The sequence below is a fragment of the Engystomops pustulosus genome, chromosome 1 (assembly GCF_040894005.1).
Source record: "Engystomops pustulosus chromosome 1, aEngPut4.maternal, whole genome shotgun sequence".
NCBI classification, from domain to species: Eukaryota; Metazoa; Chordata; class Amphibia; order Anura; family Leptodactylidae; genus Engystomops; species Engystomops pustulosus.
In genome coordinates this window covers 10,418,857-10,445,348 of record NC_092411.1, presented here as the reverse complement: position 1 = coordinate 10,445,348, position 26,492 = coordinate 10,418,857, and the positions used below count along the sequence as shown (strand labels likewise).

At 44.5% G+C, this 26,492-nt stretch overlaps 1 protein-coding gene across 3 annotated transcripts in view; it reads left to right on the top strand.

Moving 5' to 3' along the window:
- Positions 1 to 15,676, top strand: part of SKOR2 (SKI family transcriptional corepressor 2) — a 38,716-nt gene extending 23,040 nt beyond the window's left edge. For 2 of the 3 annotated variants that reach the window (XM_072133063.1, XM_072133074.1), the window contains exons 5-9: positions 3,870 to 3,935; positions 5,968 to 6,066; positions 10,794 to 10,861; positions 13,143 to 13,208; positions 15,171 to 15,676. In XM_072133063.1, the coding sequence (XP_071989164.1) occupies positions 3,870 to 3,935; positions 5,968 to 6,066; positions 10,794 to 10,861; positions 13,143 to 13,205 (296 nt within the window). In that variant the 3' untranslated portion in view covers positions 13,206 to 13,208; positions 15,171 to 15,676. The remainder of the gene's footprint in view (positions 1 to 3,869; positions 3,936 to 5,967; positions 6,067 to 10,793; positions 10,862 to 13,142; positions 13,209 to 15,170) is intronic. The other variant, XM_072133070.1, reaches the window with a different exon arrangement.
- Positions 15,677 to 26,492: the final 10,816 nt, after the last annotated feature.

Here is a 26,492-nt window from a genome sequence, read left to right as displayed (position 1 = left end):
ATGGGCCACGGCGCCGGAACACGGGAAAAGATAGGACATGTCCTATCTTTTCCCAGGCCACGGAGCGGTACGGTGCCGCACGTGTGCTGCACCGTACCGCTCCCGTACGATACCGTGAGTCCATAGAAGTGTATGGGGGATGTATATCGGCCGTATATACGTCCCCCATACATGTGTGTGAGTGCAGCCTAAAACTGAGCTGAAGGGTTTTTTATGTTGCACCGAGGTCATTTTTCATTTGGGAAGTGAAACCCTTTGTTTTCAGTAATGAAAAGGGCAGTTTTTTTTTCAAGTGCATCTGTTCAGACCAGGGGTATTTTTTGCAACTTTTTAGGTGCAAAATTGTGACAGATGCCTCGCAAACATCTGTATAGCAGCCGCTCACTATGTCAGGTATGGCGCAGGGACTCAGAGCCACTAAGTGCCAGACTTTTGCTTGCACCCAAAAAAGTCGCAAATTAGAGACAAATATACTGACTGCACCAAATATATATATATATATAGAACAGCAAAAAAAGGCAGCACTCCGAGATTTGTGGAAATCAGAAAAACATACTCATTTATTCACACATGTGTCAAGGCTACGTTTCGGCTCCTTGCATCTGGAGCCTTTCTCAAGCTCCAGATGCAAGGAGCCGAAACGTAGCCTTGACACATGTGTGAATAAATGAGTATGTTTTTCTGATTTCCACAAATCTCGGAGTGCTGCCTTTTTTTGCTGTTCTATGGTTTGATGGACCTTGGTTCAGGTCCTGGGAATTGCACCCGAGTTCATAACTTTTCCCGAGTGCTGCCTCACCTCTTTGTATCTTTATATATATATATATCTCATAAATATCTGTCTTCTATCTATCTATCCCACATACCCAGAAATTTCTTTGACACAACCACCCGAAAATATATCTATCTATTTATCTTATATCTGTCTATCTATAGAATATTTATCTTTTTCATATTTGTTTTCCCTGGTCTCTTCTAAAATCAATTTTTACAATTATGCTAGTGAGACAAAACGGCTCTAGGGAATGTCACCAGAGGCCCTTTGTGCTGCAGATTCAAAGGCTGTTACACTGTGAAGGAACACTTCCCCCCTCCCACTGTGTGAGATTACAGCAGGCAGGGTGAGGTACTGAGGGACCAAGGAGAAACAGCCTATGAAGCTACAGCGTGGAGGGCCTCATTACTACTAAAATCAACTTGTAAAAATATGCTAATAAGCCTGAAGGCCTCTGGGGGTGTTACCATAGCCCCTCTGTGCTTTAAATTTCACAGGTTGTTACACTGTCTCCCTCTCTCCCTGCTCCCTCACCACTTCCTCCCTCACTTCTGACTGCTGTAATCCCACACAGTGGGTGGGGGAAGTGCTTTTGCACAGTGTAACAACCTTTGAGTCTGTAGAATGGATGGGCCTCAGGCTCATTAGCATATTTTTACAAGTTGATTTTGGAAGGGATGAGACCATGGATAACAAATATAAGAAGATTTTGATGGTCTACCGCAGTCACCACTAGAGGAAGCTTCATTGCTAACTACAGGCAAGACAACTGTATAATCCACATGTAGTGAGCTCCCCCTAGTGGAGGTGGCCGGCAGTAAGATTTTTTTTTTTTTCAAAAAATTTGAAAACTAGACCTTTAGTACTTTTGAAGAAATGTACAGCGGAATGGGGGGCTGGGGTTTGGGGAGGAGGGGGGGGGGGTATGCTGCGTTCTTGTTCTTAGTGTTGTAAATGGAAAATGTGATCTCGCTATTTAATAAATACGATCTGATTTAAAAAAAGAAAACTAGACCGTTAAAACCTTTATTATTAAGGAGTCAGCACAGATGATTTGATCGGGTGTTCAATTTATTGTTATATAAAGAGAATAGCTCTTACACTGCAATCAATATTAGTCATTAGTCATATCAGTATATTTTAGGATATTAGGCTGCATTTAAAGGGGTACAGTGCCACACCTGTCTGCAGGCTATCTGTGGTATTGCATGTTAGATGCACTAAACGCTTTTAGCAATGAAAAAAACATATTCCCTGTCCAAAGCCTTTGGAATAATGAGGGGGAAACAATGTTTAGACCCCAACAATGACTAGAATAGGGGTTTGAGTGGAGGGGGGGGGGGGTCATGCACACATTTCTAGGGGACTTTATATGGTGGTCCCAGAGGTTGGACCCCACTGACCTTCAAGTTTTCCCCTAACCAGTTCCCACTAGTAACCCCCCTTTAACTTCAACGAAAAAAAAAAACCCTTAACAACCCATAAACAGCCGTGGAACTGTTTTAAGAATATTTTATCAAATTTTGGCCAATTTTTCAGTTCCTCACAGCACCCTTAAAGGGATTGTCCAGAGTACACAAAACATGGCTGCTTTTTTTTTTAAGAAATAGCACCACCCCTATCCATGGGTTGAACCTGGTATTGCAGCTCAACACCATGAAATTCCCGCAGACAACCTGTGGACAACAGTAGTGATATTTTTTTTGGAGAAAAGTAGTAAAAAAAATTGGTCGAATCCCCTTAAATTATTATAATTTATTTATTAGATTTTATTTCTTTATTTCATATAAATTTTAAATTATTTACTGTATTTTATATTCATTTATTTTTAGGTTTTATCCTAATTAATTCACTGCTTTTCCCTACTCCGGCAGTCCCCGGGGTTACGTACAAGATAGGTTCCATAGGTTTGTTCTTAAGTTGAATTTGTATGTAAGTCGGAACTGTATATTTTATAATTGTAGATCCAGCAAAAAAATTTTTTTTTGCCCCAGTGACAATTGGAGTTTCAAAAGTTTTTGCTGTAATTGCACCAAGGATTATCAATAAAGCTTCATTACAGACACCTTACAGCTGATCATAGCAGCCCGGGACTATAGTAACATCCAGAGAGGTCACCAGAGGTCACAGTGGGCAGAGGGGTCCGTCTGTAACTAGGGGTCGTCTGTAAGTCGGGTGTCCTTAAGTAGGGGACCACCTGTATATAAATTAAGTAAATAAATAATAATAAATATTTTATGTATTTTATAGATTATTACATTCTCTTCACTTTCTGTCCTTACTCTGTTCCGTTTTATGTTGCCAGTTTTTGCCGTTTTGCCCCCAACACCCCCAGTCCAAGGTCCCACATATAACTTTACTATGTAACTAATAACACCCCCCCCTTCCTCCGATACATTGTAGCCCCTTATAACCGTTGTTACAATTTCCCCGCTTTCCCGTTGCATTGTTGTCTCCGCAGTTTTTATCGATACATAAAGTTAATGTTGAATCCCACAAAATAACAAAAAAACTTTAAAAACCAACCTTGTAGATAGCGGGACATCTGCGCCCATAACGGGTTTAATTAACTTTTGCATCATGTTCTCAGTGGGGTCACGAGTGAAATCCTGATCTTTCTCCGTCTTTACTTTAATAACTTGTTGAAATGTTTGGCATAAAAGGCGGAAGATAAAAAATTCCAAGTAAAGACATAAAACGCGTCGGAGCCCCCCCCCGCCCCCCCCCTTCCTCCGCCGCTTCACTAACAGATGCCAATATCTTTCCTGACAGCCAACACTAAACATGTAAAAGCGACACAAAGCGAGAGACGGTGGTTAATCCAACGAGCGCCAGCCGTAACCCCGTCCCCGCCTGTGGCAACGCGCCGCGCTGAATGGGCCCTTAAAGTGAAATTTATGTCGCCTCTTCTCTACCCGTGAAACTGTTTTAATCTTGAAAAAGGCAATTACTCGACTGCCATAAAAGCGGACGAGGGGGGGGGGGGGAGAAACAAAATACAAAATAAATGGAAAAAATCCAAAGTCAACAAACTCGTTAAAAAGACATTTTTTTTGTTCTTATTTTTTTTTTTTCTTTGCCGTTTTGTCTGCAGGAGAAGCGAGTCAGGACAATGGCGCGTCACAGGCCCTGAAGAAGGACATGGGCAGCATGGGGAAAGGTAGGCTCCAGGGATTACATGGACAGAGTGTAATACCTCTTCTCTCCTGTGGGGGGCTCTGCAGGGTAAGGAGTTCTCATGTCCTTTCCAAGATAATAACAGTGGAAGTTTTTTTTTTATCAAAAGTTTTTATTAGAATTTTCCTAATATATGAACAATCAGGGGTAATTAGCTTATAACAATTAAGGGTCTAACATAGGAAGGGGAGAATCTACCTTTCTGTGGGCAGTCTGGATTTTCATTGGCTACTATAGGGTTACTCTAAGTAGGGGCGATGAAGACATCATCCAATATGGCACCAGAGGAGCGATGTACACAGAACGAAAAACTAATAGCCCCCTACTATAGTATATAATATGGTATATAATATAGCTGGTGCCTCCCTTCTCATGCCAAGGTCCTGTCCAGGTTCTCTAGTGGTGAAGGACCTTGTTGGCCTTTTAGTCCGGTGGGTCCTGCCTATAGGACATCATTCGTATCATTGTCGCCCTACTTAGACAGAATCTAAAGACAAGTCCAAAAAAATCACATTGTATTTATATGTAAATGATGAATTTGCATTTTATATACTTAAATAAGTCTATAATCTCCCAATCAGTAAGAATTCTGCCTCTCTCAAACCTGTAAGTTTGGCATTAAGATGCTCCAACTACTCAGCACTCATTACCTGTAGCTCCTCCTACTCCGCACCTATTAAATGTAGCTCCTCCTACTCTGCACCCATTACCTGTAGCTCCTCCTACTCTGCACTCATTACCTGTAGCTCCTCCTACTCTGCACTCATTACCTGTAGCTCCTACTACTCAGTACTCATTACCTGTAGCTACTACTTCTCTGCACTTATTATCTGAAGCCCCTTCCTACTCTGCACTCATTACCTGTAGCTCCTCCTACTTTGCATCAATTAAATGTAGCTCCTCCTACTCTGCAATCATTACCTGTAGCTCCTCCTACTCAATACTCATTACCTGTAGCTACTACTTCTCTGCACTTATTATCTGAAGCCCCTTCCTACTCTGCACTCATTACCTGTAGCTCCTCCTACTTTGCACCAATTAAATGTAGCTCCTCCTACTCTGCAATCATTACCTGTAGCACCTCCTACTCTGCACTCATTACCTGTAACTCCGCCTACTCTGCACTCATTACCTGTAACTCCTCCTACTCTGCTCTCATTACCTGTAACTCCTACTACTCCGTACTCATTACCTGTAGATTCTCCTACTCTGCACTAATTATCTGTAGCTCCTCCTACTCTGCACTCATTCCCTGTATTAATTGCACCTGTATAACAGACACCTGTCTACACACTCAATCCCACACCAACTTCTCCACCAAGGGCCAGACCAAGGAGCTGTCTAAGGCCACCAGGGATGGGCTGCAGGACCCGGACTGGTGGATGTACTCAGTCATATAGGAGTCTGGGAAAGCTGGGTGACAGCCTTTGCAATATTGCTTGTCACCCAGCTTTCCCAGAAAGTCCCTGAAAGATGCAATTTTTTGGACTCTGCATTTAAAGGACGCACAAGGTCACGGCTCTAGTCGTGGAGCGGCCAGATGTGATCTCTTACAGGGTGAACACATTAGACTCCATTATCCCCCCCCCCCCCCCCATCATTACGGCAGGGACACGGCCCCCCTTTTAACTACTGACATTAACTCCTTCCTTGCCCGAGGCCGGAATCTCATCCGTCATAGGGAGGCGCCTCGTCCCACTGAAAGGGTTAGCGGCACAGTTAGGCAGGTAACCGGCTTATGGGCCATATTTTACTCCTGACAAGCGACGTATGAATAATATATAGCGGCTGCGCGGATATAATTGAGATTAATGCACGAGTATCAATCAATACCTGACACGGGTGGGAGGACTTTATAATAATATATCGCATTGATTTATATTCATGGCTTTCAGATCTCCCCCCCCCCCCCCGACTCAAGAATTTTTTCATCTATTTTTATTTTTTCTTTCTTTTAATGAACGTCAATTGGAAAATAACTTTTTTTGTTCTCTTTTTTTTTTTTTTTTACCCAGAAGAACTTCAAAAAGTTTTATTCGAGCAAATCGATCTGAGACGGAGATTGGAACAAGAATTCCAAGTGTTAAAGGGGACGCCGTCCTTTCCGGTTTTCAGTAAGTGTCAATTATTTCCAAAGTCTATGCTAATTTTTAATATTTTTTAAAAAAATTTTTAATTTTATTTATATATATATTTATTTATTTTTCCGTTTTTTTTTTATCATATTCTGAATAGTATATTGTAATTTTGATCATTGTAATACTTCAAGTTATTACTATTGTGTTTTTATTTTGTTTTTATTTTTATCTTTTTTTTTAATTATTATTATTTCTTTATATTTGCCCTAAGTAAAGATTTTGAATGAGAAAGTTGAAACATAATTAGGAAACATTATACAGTATAAGAGGAGATGAGCCGCCTCAGTAGTCATATCTGTCTGCAGGAGATGGAGGAGGGGGGGAAGTCCACAAGTGCCTCCTGCTGCGTTCCTGTGTCACAAAAGTCATGTACATGATTGGTACGTTTTATGAGATTTTCACAGGGTAGGTGTAAACTGTGTAAACTCATATAAAAAGGAAATCTACCACCAGGATGAAGAATAGTAAACCAAGCACTGACATCCTGGTGTGTGCTCTCTCTGGCAGGAATTGCTCTTATTTTATCTTCTTGTGCCCTGTTTTTTACAAAACAAAAGGCTTTAAAAATCGTGCAAATGCGTCTGAGGGGCCCCAGGCTCAATTAACACTTATGGAGCCCAGAGCCCCTCCGGATCATTTGCATAATTTTGAAATAGCAAAGACATAAGAAGTTAAAAAAGAGCAAATCCCACCAGAGGGGAAACTAGCGAGCATGCAAGTGTGCTGGGTTTACAATCCTTCATCCTGGTGGTAGGTTTCCTTTAAGATAGATACATAGATAGATAGATAGATAGATATATAGATAGATGGTAGATATGAGATAGATAGATAGATAGATAGATAGGAGATAGATAGATAGATAGATAGATAGATAGATAGGAGATAGATAGATAGATAGGAGATAGATAGATAGATAGGAGATAGATATGAGATAGATATGAGATAGATAGATAGATAGATAGATAGATATGAGATAGATAGGAGATAGATAGATAGGAGATAGATAGATAGATAGATAGATAGATATGAGATAGATTATAGATAGATAGATAGATAGATAGATAGATAGATAGATAGATAGATAGATAGATATGAGATGGATAGATAGATAGATAGATATGAGATGGATAGATAGATGATAGATAGATAGATAGATAGATAGATAGATAGATAGATATGAGATAGATAGATAGATAGATAGATAGATAGATAGATAGGAGATAGATAGATAGATAGATAGATAGATAGATAGGAGATAGATCGATAGATAGATAGATAGATAGATAGATAGATAGATAGATAGGAGATAGATAGATAGATAGATAGATAGATAGATAGGAGATAGATAGATAGGAGATAGATAGATAGATAGATAGATAGATAGATAGATAGATAGGAGATAGATAGATAGATAGGAGATAGATAGATAGATAGGAGATAGATAGATATGAGATAGATAGATAGATAGATAGATAGATAGATAGATAGATAGATAGATAGATATGAGATAGATAGATAGATAGATAGGTGAGAAGGAGATGATAAATAGACGTCAGTACGATGGGTCCCTGTAGACTTCCCTCGCATGGACGGTTAAGTGGAGTTATTACTTATTTAAAGGGGTCTGTTTAAAAGGGGATGTGCTGTAGAACATTCCGGTAAAAGAGGAGGAGGAGGGTGGATGTGAGGGTGAGAAACCCCCGGCCCATTATCCAGCCTTACACTTATCTTCATAGATATTTCCATAACTGAAATCTCCAGAATAATTTTAAGTAATGGCCGTTCCTCTATGAAATGACTACAGAGGGGCACAAATACAAGGGACTATGAGCATGGTGGGGGGCTCCAGGGGGGTCCTCACATCTTAGATGTATGACAGGACAGCACACAAGTGGTTAAGTCCTTTCAGAGCCTGATTAAGTGATTGAAAGGCTTCTCCATCAGGACCTATATCTTATATGTTATATATATATCATCCTCCCATGAGACCCTCCTCCTCCTCCTCTTCCAGACGTTTGTCTTCCTGTTTTTCCTGGTAAGATGATGAGAGGCGGCTGTTTAATGGGATCTCTTACATGTTCCCTCCATTACCTGGAGCTCTGGGCCAACCATGATAAACCCTCCAGGAGCCTCCACTCTGGGCCAACCATGATAAACCCTCCCGGAGCCCCCGCTCTGGGCCAACCATGATAAACCCTCCCGGAGTCCCCGCTCTGGGCCAATCATGATAAACCCTCCCGGAGCCCCCGCTCTGGGTCAACCATGATAAACCCTCCAGGAGACCCCGTTCTGGGCCAACCATGATAAAACCTCCAGGAGCCCTCACTCTGGGCCAACCATGATAAACCCTCCAGGTGCCCCCGCTCTGGGCCAACCATGATAAACTCTCCCGGAGCCCCTGCTCTGGGCCAACCATAATAAACCCTCCAGGAGAACCCGCTCTGGGCCAACCATAGTAAACCCTCCAGGAGAACCCGCTCTGGGGCAACCATGATAAACCCTCCCGGAGCCCCCGCTCTGGGCCAACAATGATAAACTCTCCCGGAGCCCCCGCTCTGGGCCAACCATGATAAACCCTCCCGGAGTCCCCGCTCTGGGCCAATCATGATAAACCCTCCCGGAGCCCCCGCTCTGGGTCAACCATGATAAACCCTCCAGGAGACCCCGTTCTGGGCCAACCATGATAAAACCTCCAGGAGCCCTCACTCTGGGCCAACCATGATAAACCCTCCAGGTGCCCCCGCTCTGGGCCAACCATGATAAACTCTCCCGGAGCCCCCGCTCTGGGCCAACCATAATAAACCCTCCAGGAGAACCCTCTCTGGGCCAACCATAGTAAACCCTCCAGGAGAACCCGCTCTGGGCCAACAATGATAAACCCTCCCGGAGCCCCCGCTCTGGGCCAACAATGATAAACTCTCCCGGAGCCCCCGCTCTGGGCCAACCATGATAAACCCTCCCGGAGCCGCCGCTCTGGGCCAACTATGATAAACCCTCCAGGAGACCCCGTTCTGGGCCAACCATGATAAACCCTCCAGGAGACCCCGTTCTGGGCCAACCATGATAAAACCTCCAGGAGCCCTCACTCTGGGCCAACCATGATAAACCCTCCAGGTGCCCCCGCTCTGGGCCAACCATGATAAACTCTCCCAGAAACTGGAGCTTCTCTGATAACTTGTGTCCTGAGGATTTACTACCCGTCACAAGTCCATAGGAACAGACCCAGCACAACCCTACATCACACCACAGCTCCCTAGAACCTGCCTCCTCCCATGACACTCCTGCTTTTCATGGCATAGTGTGCCAACTATGGGGTGGCATCAGCAAATGAGAGTTTTCAGTGGCCCATTTCTTCAGGATTCTCTATATTATTCATAGTCTTCCATGTGTACATTATGGCACTATTCATATAGCTTAGTGTCTCCTACTATGAAAATAGGCGCTATATGTCATTATTCATATGAGGACGGTATAACGCTTCCCATATGGGCACTATATGGCTGATATGAGGGCGGTATAACACAGCATATGGGCACTATATGGCTGATATGAGGATGGTATAACGCTTCCCATATGGGCACTATATGGCTGATATGAGAGCGGTATAACACAACATGTGGGCACTATATGGCTGATATGAGGGCGGTATAACACACCATATGGGCACTATATGGCTGATATGAGGGCGGTATAACACAACATGTGGGCACTATATGGCTGATATGAGGGCGGTATAATACAACATGTGGGCACTATATGGCTGATATGAGGGCGGTATAACACACCATATGGGCACTATATGGCTGATATGAGGGCGGTATAACACACCAAATGGGCACTATATGGCTGATATGAGGGCGGTATAACACACCATATGGGCACTATATGGCTGATATGAGGGCGGTATAATACAACATGTGGGCACTATATGGCGCCATTAATATTAGGATGGTGTAACATAATATATGAGCACAATACTTGGTATAACACATCATATAGGGTACTATGTGGCACCCTTTATATATGGGCAGTATAACTCATCATGGATCCACTATACGGCGCTATTTATAGAGCTTAGTGCATGGTCATATGAAAATAGGAACTGTATGGCATTATTTAAATGAGGATGGTATAACGGTATTCATAGGGGCACTATAGGCCGGTATAACACATCATAGGGGCACTATAGGCCGGTATAACACATCATATGGGCACTATAGGCTGGTATAACACAAATATATGACACCAATTGTATATGGACTGTATAACACATTATATTGCCAATACGTGGAATCATTTATATGAGGACGGTTCTGACACCTATTGGTACTATGTATCACTACTCAGTATGAAAATATTATATGAGCATTATACGGTACTATTAATACGAAGACGGTATGACCCCTATGGGTACTATAATATATTATGGGTACTATTTATAAATGGATATGGCTATATATGGATGTATAGGCACTATAGGTCGGTATAACACATCCTATAGGCACTATATGGCGCCATTATCTGTACTCTGCAGTTTTATATTGCTAGGACTTTATGACTTTCATAGATACAAAGACATTTATCATTTCAGTATTTGATTGGCTTCATTTGATGCCCTGGAGGAGGAGGAGCCATGTTGAATGGCGATAGTCTATGTATATCGCTACATTGTAGTAACGTGGATTCTCTACATTCCTTCCCAGATAACTTCCATGACCAGATGAAGAGAGAGCTGGCGTACAGAGAGGAGATGGTCCAGCAACTACAGATTGTAAGTAACCGCACACGAGTGATACGTTCTCCTCCATTCCTTACCTTACTGACCCATTCTTTTTACAATGGGATTTTTCACACGTCAGTTTTTATCCACTGATCCAATGTTGTCAATAAACACAAAAAGAACAGGTTCTACGCTGACACTGATCAGTGAAAAAATACTGAGGTGTGAAAACGCCCATTGAGAAGAATGGGTCAGTAAGATATCAGTGACAAATCACTGAAGCCAGGAAGCGAAAACCAATCTGTATGTGTCCATAAGCCAAAATGGGTTCACTGAAAACTCACTGGTGTGAAAAAAACCCCCAATGTGAGTCCCCACCCCAATGCAGGGGGCAGGCACACGCGGGGTTTAACGCATAAGCATCAAACTGCAATGCAACCGCTGAAGAGAGATCTGCCTGATTCATTACACAACGCAACCGTTTACACGACTTTTAACGTGTGTGTTAACATTGCGTCAACTGTCACATTTTGTAAACAACATTTTTTTTAAATTAAGCAGATCTTTTTTACAAAATGTGTGTAAAATTAACAATAGAAAATGAGACCTTTTTTAGGGAATTGTAAAAATTAGTTTTTTATTTGATGCCAGAAAATTAAGCTCTTATTCGCTCATATTTACCAATAAAGGTTTCCTTTGATGCATAAAATGGGGGTCATTTATCTTAGTCTGATGCAGAGTTTTTGTTATTTTAGTGACTTTTTGAGCGCATTGGGGTATTTGCGCAATTTTTTGCGTCCTGCTTCCAGATGTATGCACCGGATTTATTACTGATTTGCACCTAAAAATTGTAATAATGCGCTAGTCCTGACTGTGCTTAGGAAAAGCAATGGTGTGAACTGCGCAACAAAAGTGCGACTTTTTAAAAATTTGCGCCTAATAAGGCTAAAAAATAAACTGCATTTGACAAAGATCCAAAACTACAAAGACAAATGAGATGCAAAAAAATAGACTCACAAAAGCCGCAAAAAGAGCGCAGAGAAGGTGGGAAATAAGATAAATGACCCCCAATATCTTCAATTCTAATTCCTAGCAGTTCATACATTTGCCACTAGAGGGCAGGGCTCAAATCTTCCGGTTTTCTAATCTTCTTGCCTATTTAAAGCAGCGTGACCCTGATAAATGCAGCGCTATTTTAAGCCGTCTGTCTTCGTTTTGGACAATTTTGTACGTTTTTAAAATTTTGTAAATTGAAAAAAAAAATATTTCATGAAAAACTTGCCAAAATTCTAGTGCTCTGATAATTGCCTAATGTTCCTTGATGCCACGTATTTCAGACACTTTTTAGAAATGTTTGTGATGAAACGGGTGCGTGGTCTCACCTAAAGGGGCGAGGAAAAAGTGCCAAAAATTGCACCATGTGACACATTTTAAGATGATCAAGTCTTTGAATTCTTTAACTTTTAGAATATGTAATAAAGGTATTTCCACATTCATTAACCCTTACATGTGGATTGCCCAACCCGCAGTTACTTTCCGTTATACAATGTAACAATATTGCGCATTTACGGTGTCAATCAGATGCAGCCAATTCATTTCCATCTAAGTCACGAACCTGCAGCGCCACCTGGTGTTCATTTTATTATTGGCTGTTATAGGAGTTTTTCTTGTCACTATGGGGCTCATTCAGACAAGCGGTTTTGAGATCTGTATGCGATCCTTTTTTTTTTTTCGGGATGGCACAATGACCCATTGATTCCTATGGGTCTGATCAATGTAAATTTGATGTCATCCCTTATGTTCCATTTAGGCAAGTGTCCATATCCATGCGTCTTTTTGGACGGAAAAATTGATTGTTACATTAAACCTCAGTTCTTTACTTTTTTTTAATGGAGGGAAGGAACGGTAGTGTGAACTGCGCCTTAGACTACGCTAGACTGGAAGATAAACACACTGGATTGTAGACTGCTACATTGTACAAACTGATACATTGTAGCCTAACTGAGCTGAAAAAATATAACTGTAACAAACCCTCAGCTGTGAACAGTAATTCATCTAAGAACATATCAGTTTCTGAATGTAAATTCTGTTCCCATTCACTGACTGCAAGCAGAGTCCCTCTAAATATTGATGAGAAAAAACAGATTTACAATAAAACTTTATTTCCATCATATCACTTGTACAAATTGTTAAAGGGATATTCTGGGATGTCAACACTCACAGAGGATGAATCTAGAGTGTGCAGGCTATAGGTGATAATAATGGAAAAACCCTTTAAGATGAAGTGATAGTTATGGCTCCGCCCACTCACAATGTATTTCTCTCCTTGCAGATCCCCTATGCCGCCAGCTTAATAAGGAAAGAGAAAATCGGGACTCACCTGAGCAAAAGCTAAAAGGTAAGAGGAGGTTCTGGAGACATGAGGACACTGAGGTGCAGTTATTTCATAGAACCTTCTGCTTTCTCTACAACGGCATTACCACTAGGGGGAGCTCACTGCAGACAGGTTTCTACTGTTTTATATGGTTTAGTACAATATACATATATTTCTTGTTATATCCCCAGTCATGTGATGTCACACAGGTGCACGGCTCATTATATCCCTGGTCATGTGATGTCACACAGGTGCACGGCTCATTATATCCCAGGTCATGTGATGTCACACAGGTGCACGGCTCGTTATATCCCTGGTCATGTGATGTCACACAGGTGCACGGCTCGTTATATCCCTGGTCATGTGATGTCACACAGGTGCACGGCTTGTTATATCCCTGGTCATGTGATGTCACACAGGTGCACGGCTCGTTATATCCCTGGTCATGTGATGTCACACAGGTGCACAGCTCGTTATACCCTGGTCAAGTGATGTCACACTGGTGCACAGCTGGTTATATCCCTGGTCATGTGATGTCACACAGGTTCACGGCTCGTTATATCCCTGGTCATGTGATGTCACACAGGTGCACACTTCGTTATATCCCTGGCCATGTGATCTCACACAGGTGCACAGCTTGTACACATGCCGTACACCTGTGCAACATAACATGACCAGGTAGTATAACGAGATGTGCACCTGTGTGACTTCAAATGACCACGACCAGTTTCCATATGGTTTAGTACAATATACATATATTTCTTGTTATATCCCCAGTCATGTGATGTCACACAGGTGCACGGCTCATTATATCCCTGGTCATGTGATGTCACACAGGTGCACGGCTCATTATATCCCAGGTCATGTGATGTCACACAGGTGCACGGCTCGTTATATCCCTGGTCATGTGATGTCACACAGGTGCACGGCTCATTATATCCCTGGTCATGTGATGTCACACAGGTGCACGGCTCATTATATCCCTGGTCATGTGATGTCACACAGGTGCACGGCTCATTATATCCCAGGTCATGTGATGTCACACAGGTGCACGGCTCATTATATCCCTGGTCATGTGATGTCACACAGGTGCACGGCTCATTATATCCCTGGTCATGTGATGTCACACAGGTGCACGGCTCATTATATCCCAGGTCATGTGATGTCACACAGGTGCACGGCTCGTTATATCCCTGGTCATGTGATGTCACACAGGTGCACGGCTTGTTATATCCCTGGTCATGTGATGTCACACAGGTGCACGGCTCGTTATATCCCTGGTCATGTGATGTCACACAGGTGCACACTTCGTTATATCCCTGGCCATGTGATCTCACACAGGTGCACAGCTTGTACACATGCCGTACACCTGTGCAACATAACATGACCAGGTAGTATAACGAGATGTGCACCTGTGTGACTTCAAATGACCACGACCAGTGTTTATCCACAGGAAATAAACAGTAGATTTCTATAGCCAGACAACAAGCAGAGATCTTGAAAACTGAAAGGAAGTGATACAGAAAGTACAGGCAGTCCCTAGGTTACGTACAAGATAGGGTCCATAGGTTTGTTCTTAAGTTGAATTTGTATGTAAGTCGAAACTGTATATTTTATAATTGTAGTTCTAGAAAAAGTTTCTAAATTTTTGCTGTAATGGGACCAAGGATTATCCATAAAGCTTCATTACAGACACCTTACAGCTGATCATTGCAGTCTGAGACTATAGTAACATCCAGAGAGCTTCACCAGAGGTCACAGGGGGCAGAGGGGTCCCTCTGTAACTAGGGGTCGTCTGTAAGTCAGGTGTCCTTAAGTAGGGGACCGCCTGTATACTGAAAAATTGTAGAACTTTTGATTACACAAACAATTTTAATAATTTGCTGAAAGTGGACAATCCCTTTAAGTGTTCCTATGGGGCCCTATGACTCCTGTGCTCCCCCTGCTGGTGACTTAAATAACTGATTTCTTCTTTCTTTTTTCCAGCCAATGTAAGAATTTCTGCAAACCTTTTGTAAGATAATCACCTCCTCGAACTTGTACAAAGACTGGAAACCGGAAGGTCGGTTCCTTAACTCAACTGAGTGATCACGGACACTAAGGACTCTGAGGAGTAGCAGAGACTTCACCCCCCCTTAGACCCCCCTGCAGGGGTACCAAAGTATGTGTGACCACAGAACCTGCACTAACCGCCCCGGACAGCACGGGAGGGCGCCCCCTCTGGACACTGTATACTATAGCAGCGCCGCACTCTGTGCTCAGTGCTGCCCCCTCGGTCACGATGGTGATACTACGCCTGTGGATTGGACAATGACTGGCGATGGACCCTCATGTCATTTTACTCTGCCTGCTGTAAAGGGTTAATGCCGGACCCTCCTGAAAATAATTTTACAGTTTAATATTACGTGTAATTAAGAATATAATCTCTGGTCTCAAAGTATTTATCACTGTTCTTGTAGTTTCTTTAACATTTATGTGGATAAGAATCTATAATAAAAGCTATCAAGTGGTATCCGGGCATCTGAGGCTCCTCTGGGTAGCGCTGCAGGGTAAAGCATGGCGGACAGCGGAGCCACTGAGGAGGGGGGGACCCATGACCCAGGACTACAGAAGTGTCAATCATCCCACAGTCCCACCTCCTGTCTGCTCCGCCTCCAAAATAATATCTCTGGCTTGTGCGCTCTAGACAGTCAGAGTTGTCATAGGGGCACTGCTATCTAGTTTCAAACTTGTCACACCTTCATAGGTCAGAGGTCACTATCACTATGATAACACTATGGATCTATCAGTACTGGTGACCATACAGTCAACAGCCAATGGCAAGCACTTTTCCCTGGAGAGGTGTGTAATCATACCTTGTGTGTTGTTAGTAGCAGCAGGACTGTGATATATGGATACAAATTCCAGGATTGTACTGAAGGGAATGGGCAAGGGCTGTCCTTGTACTGCTGTGCTCTTAGTGCTCTGCAGACAGTGTTAGATATTGTCCCTGGAGAGATGTGTAATCATAGCTTGTGTGTAGTTAGTAGCAGCAGAACTGTGAAACATGGATATAAACTCCAGTACTGTACTGGGGGAAATGGGTGGGAGGTTCCTTCCACTGCTGTGCTCTTAGTGCTCTGCAGACACTGTTAGATATTGTCCCTGGAGAGATGTGTAATCATTCCTTGTGTGTAGTTAGTAGAAGCAGCACTGTGAAATGTGGATTTAAATTCCAGTACTGTACTGAGGGAAATGGGCGGGAGGTTCCTTACACTAGTGTGCTCCAGTGGTCTGCAGGCAGTGTTATATATTGTCCCTGGAGAGATGTGTAATCATTCCTTGTGTGTAGTTAGTAGCAGCAGAACTGTGAAAGGGGTGTGTCCTCACACTGCTGTGCTCTGAGTTATTCACATGAATCTTCTCTATACCGACCCCTCTATGTTCTGAGCAATTGTAGCATTTAACTAGAAGCCTATTCAATTATGCTTAGATTGTAGGAAACAGTGCGGAGGAGCAGTTCAATGCATGGGAATAAGAGTACAGCAGTGTGAGGACAACCCCTCAGTGCTCCAAGTCCAGCTACAATCCTGGAATATACTGTAAGTCCATATTACACAGTACTGCTGCTACATACAATTATATAATAACTCTCCCAGGGAGAATACCTAATACTGGCTGCAGTTTAGGGGTCGACATTGCTGTCAGGTTCCCTTTGAAAAAAAGCTTGCGTTGTGATGGAAGTTCTCCTTTAAAAGTTTTTTGTTCAAGTGTTAAAAAAAACACGACCACAGCGCCGCTTGTGTCCATTGTCTGGTATTGCAGTCTGGATGACTGAATTGCACAGTATTGACTGATGACTAAATTGCAATACCACACACAACCTATAGACGAGGGTGGCACTGTTTTCAGATGCGTTTATGCTTTTATTAACCTAGACAACCCCTTTAAGTTTAATTAATCTGAATGCTATAATCCCCAGAGGTACTGACGGATTTTCCCCAGCAGGGGGCGCTCTATAACATACGGTAACAATGAAGGCTACAAGTTATTTGAAAGTAATTGTAGCAATAAAAGTGAAAAAGTAACTAATCTTCCGCTGTGCTACTCGTGTGCCATAAACCCTCATAAATGGCCCTAGATAAGGAGGCAGATCCCACAGGCAGAGCCCAGAACTCACCTACTGTGCAGCGACAGGTAAGTGCCATCACCCCGCGCCCAGGATCCTGAGAGTCTCCATATTCTTCATGTTTATACTGTTGTACTTTAAGATCCCAAAGGAAAATTCACAATCGATTGTTTGGGCAACTGGGAACTGCGTCATTAAGGGAAAGCGATAGGTTCTGGATTATACTTCAGAGCAGCATTTACAATTCTGCCGAGAAGAAATCTCCTACTGTTACTTGAGATATAAATATATATATATATATATATATATCCACAAAGAGATGGATCTGGTGATTTAAACTGCAGGCAAATCTAAGCTCACAACAAGCATTAACAAACAGCCGATTGATCACAGTAATGGTGAGTGCAGCTCTGGAGTATTATACATGGGAGATAAAATGGGAAATTTCTACTATAGATCTTCTGTATAGGAATCTAATGTAATGAAGGATGTAACTCATGATAAGAGATGTAATGTCATGTACACAGTGACACCAATAGTAAAATATTGAGTGTTGCTCTGGAGAATAATACAGGATGTAACTCAGGATCAGTACAGGATAAGTAATGTCATGTATGTACACAGTGACTGCACTAGCAGCAGAATAGTGAGTGCAGCTCTGGGGTATAATACAGGATGTAACTCAGGATCAGTACAGGATAAGTAATGTCATGTATGTACACAGTGACTGCACCAGCAGCAGAATAGTGAGTGCAGCTCTGGAGTATAATACAGGATGTAACTCAGGATCAGTACAGGATAAGTAATGTCATGTATGTACACAGTGACTGCACCAGCAGCAGAATAGTGAGTGCAGCTCTGGAGTATAATACAGGATGTAACTCAGGATCAGTACAGGATAAGTAATGTCATGTATGTACACAGTGACTGCACCAGCAGAATAGTGAGTGCAGCTCTGGGGTATAATACAGGATGTAACTCAGGATCAGTACAGGATAAGTAATGTCATGTGTGTACACAGTGACTGCACCAGCAGCAGAATAGTGAGTGTAGCTCTGGAGTATAATACAGGATGTAACTCAGGATCAGTACAGGATAAGTAATGTCATGTATGTACACAGTGACTGCACCAGTCAAATAGTGAGTGCAGCTCTGGGGTATAATACAGGATGTAACTCAGGATCAGTACAGGATAAGTAATGTCATGTATGTACACAGTGACTGCACCAGCAGCAGAATAGTGAGTGTAGCTCTGGAGTATAATACAGGATGTAACTCAGGATCAGTACAGGATAAGTAATGTCATGTATGTACACAGTGACTGCACCAGCAGAATAGTGAGTGCAGCTCTGGGGTATAATACAGGATGTAACTCAGGATCAGTACAGGATAAGTAATGTCATGTATGTACACAGTGACTGCACCAGCAGAATAGTGAGTGCAGCTCTGGGGTATAATACAGGATGTAACTCAGGATCAGTACAGGATAAGTAATGTCATGTATGTACACAGTGACTGCACCAGCAGCAGAATAGTGAGTGCAGCTCTGGGGTATAATACAGGATGTAACTCAGGATCAGTACAGGATAAGTAATGTCATGTATGTACACAGTGAGTGCACCAGCAGCAGAATAGTGAGTGCAGCTCTGGTGTATAATACAGGATGTAACTCAGGATCAGTACAGGATAAGTAATGTCATGTATGTACACAGTGACTGCACCAGCAGCAGAATAGTGAGTACAGCTCTGGGGTATAATACAGGATGTAACTCAGGATCAGTACAGGATAAGTAATGTCATGTATGTACACAGTGACTGCACTAGCAGCAGAATAGTGAGTGCAGCTCTGGAGTATAATACAGGATGTAACTCAGGATCAGTACAGGATAAGTAATGTCATGTATGTACACAGTGACTGCACCAGCAGCAGAATAGTGAGTGCAGCTCTGGAGTATAATACAGGATTTAACTCAGGATCAGTACAGGATAAGTAATGTCATGTATGTACACAGTGACTGCACCAGCAGCAGAATAGTGAGTGCAGCTCTGGGGTATAATACAGGATGTAACTCAGGATCAGTACAGGATAAGTAATGTCATGTATGTACACAGTGACTGCACCAGCAGAATAGTGAGTGCAGCTCTGGGGTAGTTATCCAGGTTCCTCTCTAGTTATCATTCTACAGCCTGATCATTGTTCCATAATCTACCTAATGGACTGTGATTCATTTACAGACAGACAAACCAAAAAGCCTCTTAATGAATTGCTTTCTGTTCCTGTGATAAAGAGGGAGGGGGGGGGGGGGGGAGATATTTCCGCAGGTGAAGTCTGTGACGTCTCTATCCAACAGATTACATAGAAATATAGAATATACAATATAGATAGAGTATTATGTTTCAAATTGTATCACCTTTTTAGGAAGTTTTCACCTTTCATACAGTTGGAAAATCTCTTTTTATACATGAAAATAGTTTTATATTCAAGATTGCACCTTCTGCAAGTGTCCTCACACTGCTGTGCTCTTAGATCTCTGCAATTGCTCCACAGCCCCTCCCCTCTGCTATAAGTGACTGTTGTTGCAAGTTTCTGGTTGAAGGGAATCTGTTACCAGGATTTACATACTTGAAGTATCTGCTATGCTACTTAGGACTATGCCCACACACGCCACCCTTACCTTTCTTTTCTATACCATACTTTTCTAGCTGTTCCTTCCATGCCAAAATGTAACTATGCAAATTAAGCCGAAGTGCTCTGGGGGCACTAGCAGAGCACCTCAGAGCTCCAGCTCCACAGTAATAACAATGCCCTCTGCTACACTTCCACCACCCAGCGCCTTCTCTCAACCTTCCCCCTTCAGCTACCCACCTACCTTATAGCGAGGTGTGGAGGTGGAGATCTGAGGTGCTCTGCCAAAGCACTTCAGCCTAATTTGCATATTTTTTAAAGTGAATGTTTGACATGGAAAAGTAGCTGGATTATGAAAACAAAAGTTAAGGTGGCATGTGTGGGCATAAACCTGCGTAATGTAGCAATTAGTTTAGGTAGGAACCTGTCACCATCTTTTACCTTACAAAACTACCAGACCCCTCAGGTCGGAAATAAAAATGTCTTTGTAGAATTCCATGTTTTATGTATAATCTCACCCATTTACCTATAAAAGATAAAAATCTCCCCCAAAGTCATGTGCAAAAATGACTCTTCTCATCCCATTTTCACATGAGATGAGTCAAGTTTAGTGGTTGCAGAGGAAGTGCCATTTCAGAAATCTTTGGATCTATAGCACCTAGAAACACGATTTGTGTCATATTTAAAGATAATAATCCCATCTTTCAGATCACATCAGGCTTATGGTTCTGTGAGCTACAGAACTGGACATACAGGCGGGAACTGGATCTTTATTCGCAGTCCAATTGCTAGAAAATTCCCACTATTGTTGCCGAAAATGTCCCTATGCCCTTGTGTGTGTAACAATCCATTTGGTTCTGTTCCAGGATGTCTCTTCTTAGGAGCGATGGCGGCTCCGCGCAGGATAAAAGTAAGTACAGAATCTGAAGACACAAATGTAGAGACCAGAGGTCCAGCCGCAGGATCTCACAAGTAACGAGTTAATAGAAAGACGGAACATGCAGTAAATCTGCCACTGACATGACCGGACGGGACACACGAGTGATGTCACAGTCACTTTACTCACGTACGTGTGATGTCACAGCATGTTATCTAGGTAAAACCCACCAGTGATGTCATAGCAGATTAATTAACTGAAACACACAAGCAATATTAGGGATTGCCGAATTTAATCCCACATGTGATGTCACTGATTACCAGATTGACAACAAACCTTTTGTGATGTCACTGATTACCTGATGGCCAACCCACTTGTGATGTCACAGATTAACTATTTAAAGCAACCAATTTGTGATGTAATAGATTACCTGATTGACAATAAACCTTTTGTGATGTCACAGATTAGCTCATTGACAACCCACTTGTGATGTCACAGATTAACTAATTGACAACCCACTTGTGATGTCAGAGGGCACTGCTTGAGTGACACTTACCTGTGATGTCACAGATCACCGGACTATAAATATGACTTGTGATGTCAGATGATCACATGAATAAAACCCACGTGTGACGTCACAAATTATCTGCTATTATTATAGAAGTTCGGAGCCATTAGCAGAAAATGTGTCACAGATTATTGTGGGAATGAGACAGTTTACTAGTCGATACATATGAGGACAATGGAGGCAGCAGTGGGGCCCCCCTAATTGTCGGTAAACTTTTAACTTTATGTAAATAAAGCACACTTGCTTCCAGGGGCATCACCAGAGCCCCTCCGTACACTGCGGCTCTTTGCTGCCGTAAGATATTGGCGAGGGAGGAGGGGAGCAGAGAGGGAGCAGGGAGACAGTCACAAATGTTTTGGGAGGAGTGCAATAGCCAGAGCCCCGCGGAGGGGCTTTGGTGATGCCCCCAAAGCACTTGTGGTTCATTTAAATAAAATTAAAAGTTACTTTTCTAAGTAAAAAATCTTAAAATAATAACTTATACCATACATATCCCTGTGTTCTCGCTGCTGTAGCATAAAGGGTTAATAAAGTTAATAGCACGGGGTAGATTTCCTTATATACATGTATATTCCGAGAGATTAGAATTAATGGATCTACTACAAACCTGTATTTGTTCTCTCCTCCAGCTCCTTCCAATGCAGTGTATGAGATAGTGATGGTGGCTGTGGCGGCAGCGATCATGTTGGTGTGCGGACTCATCTTTATAATCCTTGTACTGAAGAGGTGAGGACCTGCTGTTAGGATCATATCCCTCATTAGATATAGGGGCTCATTTACTAATCTGGTCCAGTCGTGATCCCGCGGCGTGTTGTCCGACGAGGATTCGGGTTCTGCCAGGATTCACTAAGGTCGTGCGCCCGATATCCAGCAGGTGTCGCTGCTGCGCCGAGATCCGCCGGAGTTCACCTTCTCCTTCCTGGTGCATGTAAGTGCTGATCTTGCGACACAAATCGTTTTTCAAATTACGTGTTTTTTCCGAATCCGTTGGGTTGTCCGATGGCCATGCCCCCCCCTGATTTCTGTCGCGTGAAAGCCGATGCGCCACAATCCGATCGCATGCTCCAAAATCCCGAGGCAATTCGCCGCAAAACGGAAATATTCGGGAAACCCGAGGAAAGTGCGGCATTCGGACACTTAGTAAATGAGCCCCATAGAATTATATATCCTACATAATGTAACATGAATTTTACATACCCAGTACACCATGTAGCTGGTAATGCAGCTCAGAGCAGTTCCTTGGATGTGACTGAGGTGCAGTACCAGACATGGCCACGCGGACACGGTGGGCGCTGTGTTATGGTGAATGGACTGCAGTAATATACAAAGCCCTAGATTTTAAAGTCCCTGGGGTGAGAGTCTACACATCACACACTGTTACATAGTCTTCTTAATAGATACCAATCCATAAGATTTCTAGGGAAAGAGAGTTACAAGTAGCCAGTGTCCAAATGGGGTTCCTTGTGCCCAACAGATAAAAAAAAAAAAATTGGGTTGTGCTGAATGTCTGACATCCAGTATTGGGTTGTCTTCTGCTGAATGTCTGACACCCTGTATTGGGTTAGAGCCTGGACCCACCGTAGGATCCTCCGATTCTCCGGTGGGCCAGTCCGACCTGCAAGTATCTCTAATCATTATGTGGTCGGCTGATGCTACTATAATGGGTGGGGTTAGACTAATGTTATTCTGGTATGTACATATATAAGTATAACTCACCTGATGCACATCTTTCCTTGTCCAGGAGATGGACTCTTGGTGAAATCTCGTACGATAACTACATTGAAGAAGGCACCGTGTCCAGCATCAGCCTAAACCGTGCATCCAACGACAACATCTCCACGGCCGACCTCCATGGCCCCGTATACGTTAGTTATATTAACGATAAGGGAGCGCTGCCCACTGAGATCCCAATCGGCAAAGTGAAGCTATCGAGAGACGCCCTGCTCTACATCTCCCTCATGACGTGTATGAACCTTCCTGATGACATGGACTCAGAGGAAAATCTATGAAGTCCACAATGGGGCAATGACCTCGACATATATATATATGGACATGGACTGGTCAAGATGATCCTAGTGGAAAGGTTATGGTCACATCAGGAGCAGGAGTATGGACTGATCCCCGGAGGACAATGATGTCCTCAATACTCAGAGGAGATTCACTAAAGGAAATGATAAGACTAGAAGATAATGGAAATACTCAGAACTTGGGTATAGGTCAAATTAGGTTCTAGTCTTGCAAAAAAAAACCTAATTTTAAAGGGGTTTTAGATGTTTGATTCAGGGCTGGAGACCAACTCCATGGAGAACAATGGCCAAGAACCTCGTGTATGTAACAATTGGAAGAAATCAGCTCATTTATTACCTCATTTAGAACAGAGATTTCTGTAACCACCATATAAAATAACTGTATACTACATAGACTATCAAGATAAGATTGCATCACTAATGTAATACCGCCATACAGGCGTCATGTATATAAATATATATGTTTTATGTGTCTGAAATAAATTATCTGTTGTGTCCGTTAAATATGAAGGTGCTGCCATTTCACAAAACCAGAAAATAGCAAGAAGTTACAGGAGATTCTTCAACTGTCCGGGCGTAAGAGCTTTCCTCATGGAGACTTTGCCATTAAAGGCTGCCTTGCAGGCTTGCAGAGAATTATATCCATTGATACTCCAGGGGAGACATTGCCTCTTAGCTACATTGCAAGGCAGTCCACATGGCGTTCCGCGGCCTCCTGCTGCACAGCTGCCAGCACAGCCGCCCACCCGCCTGCACAGACGCCCACCCACACACCTGCCAGCACAGTCTCCTGCCGCACACCTGCCAGCACAGCCTCCTGCCGCACACCTGCCAGCACAGCCCCCCACACACCTGCCAGCACAGCCGCCCACCCGCACACCTGCCAGCACAGCCTCCTGCCGCACACCTGCCAGCACAGCCTCCTTCCGCACACCTGCCAGCACAGCCCCCCACACACCTGCCAGCACAGCCTCCTGCCGCACACCTGCCAGCACAGCCTCCTTCCGCACACCTGCCAGCACAGCCCCCCACACACCTGCCAGCACTGCCGCCCACCTGCACACCTGCCAGCACAGCCGCCCACCCGCACACCTGCCAGCACAGCCTCCTGCCGCACACCTGCCAGCACAGCCCCCCACACCTGCCAGCACAGCCGCCCACCCACACACCTGCCAGCACAGCCTCCTGCCGCACACCTGCCAGCAAAGCCGCCCACCCGCCAGCACAGCCGCCCACCTGCACACCTGCCAGCACAGCCCCCCACACCTGCCAGCACAGCCGCCCACCCACACACCTGCCAGCACAGCCGCCCACACACCTGCCAGCACAGCCTCCTGTCGCACACCTGCCAGCACAGCCGCCCACCCTCCAGCACAGCCACCTACCCGCACAGCCGCCCACCCTCACACCTGCCAGCACAGCCGCTCACCCGCACACCTGCCAGCAAAGCCGCCCGCCAGCACAGCCGCCCACCCGCAAACCTGCCAACACAGCCGCCCACCCGCACACCTGCCAGCACAGCCTCCTGCCGCACACCTGCCAGCACAGCCCCCCACACCTGCCAGCACAGCCGCCCACCCACACACCTGCCAGCACAGCCGCCCACACACACACCTGCCAGCACAGCCTCCTGCCGCACACCTGCCAGCACAGCCCCCCACACCTGCCAGCACAGCCGCCCACCCACACACCTGCCAGCACAGCCGCCCACACACCTGCCAGCACAGCCTCCTGTCGCACACCTGCCAGCACAGCCGCCCACCCTCCAGCACAGCCACCTACCCGCACAGCCGCCCACCCTCACACCTGCCAGCACAGCCTCTCACCCGCACACCTGCCAGCAAAGCCGCCCGCCAGCACAGCCGCCCACCCGCAAACCTGCCAGCACAGCCACCCACCCGCACACCTGCCAGCACAGCCTCCTGCCGCACACCTGCCAGCACAGCCCCCCACACCTGCCAGCACAGCCGCCCACCCACACACCTGCCAGCACAGCCTCCTGCCGCACACCTGCCAGCAAAGCCGCCCACCCGCCAGCACAGCCGCCCACCCGCACACCTGCCAGCACAGCCGTCCGCACACCTGCCAGCAAGCCTCCTGAAGCACACCCACACACCTGCCAGCACAGCCTCCTGCCGCACACCTGCCAGCACAGCTGCCCACCCGCCAGCACAGCCGCCCACCCGCACACCTGCCAGCAAAGCCGCCCACCTGCACACCTGCCCGCACAGCCACCCACCCGCACACCTGCCAGCACAGCCGCCCACCCGCACGCACAGCCGCCACTTGTACACCTGCCAGCACAGATGCCCCCAGGAAACACCCGCCATCACAGCCGCCCACCTGCCAGAACAGCAACCCACCCATACACCTGCCAGCACACCCGCACACCCGCCAGCACAGCCGTACACCTGCCAGCACAGCAACCCCCCCATACACCTGCCAGCACACCCGCACACCCGCCAGCACAGCCGTACACCTGCCAGCACAGCAACCCACCCATACACCTACCAGACCAGCCGCCCACCCGCACACCTACCAGCAAGAATATTCAAATGTGAAAATTTGCCGGTTGCAGGACCCCGCTAAATACATCAAGAGGTCGGAGCATTTTTATGTATCTAGCTTCGTGGGATCAGTTGCGGGGCTTTCATGTGCAATAAATAACCCACATGTGTGGTGTATGGTGTGTTTTTACTTGCTCACTGCAATAAATTGCAATTATATTTGTGCCTACACCGCCTCCAGGCAATGTGTGTGTGGTGGGGTGCAGCTGGCAGCGGAGTGGGCAGGCACGGGGCATTCTCACCCCGTGACTGCTTATTTTCTGCAAAACTATGTCAGGTTGTACTCAGTGTGTATGAGTGTATACATGTATGTATGTGTATACGAGTATATAAAAGTGAGTATATGAGTGTATCAATGTGTGTGATTCTATAAACATGTGAGTGTATATATATATATTCTAAGGGAAGGGGCAGAAATCTGCATTTCTATTTTGTTAATTAACTTTGCTTCTATTGAAAAAAATGATAAACATTTTTTTAATGGGTTCTTACTTTGCAGCTAGTCAAGCACAAAGACATGTTCTATGGGCAACCA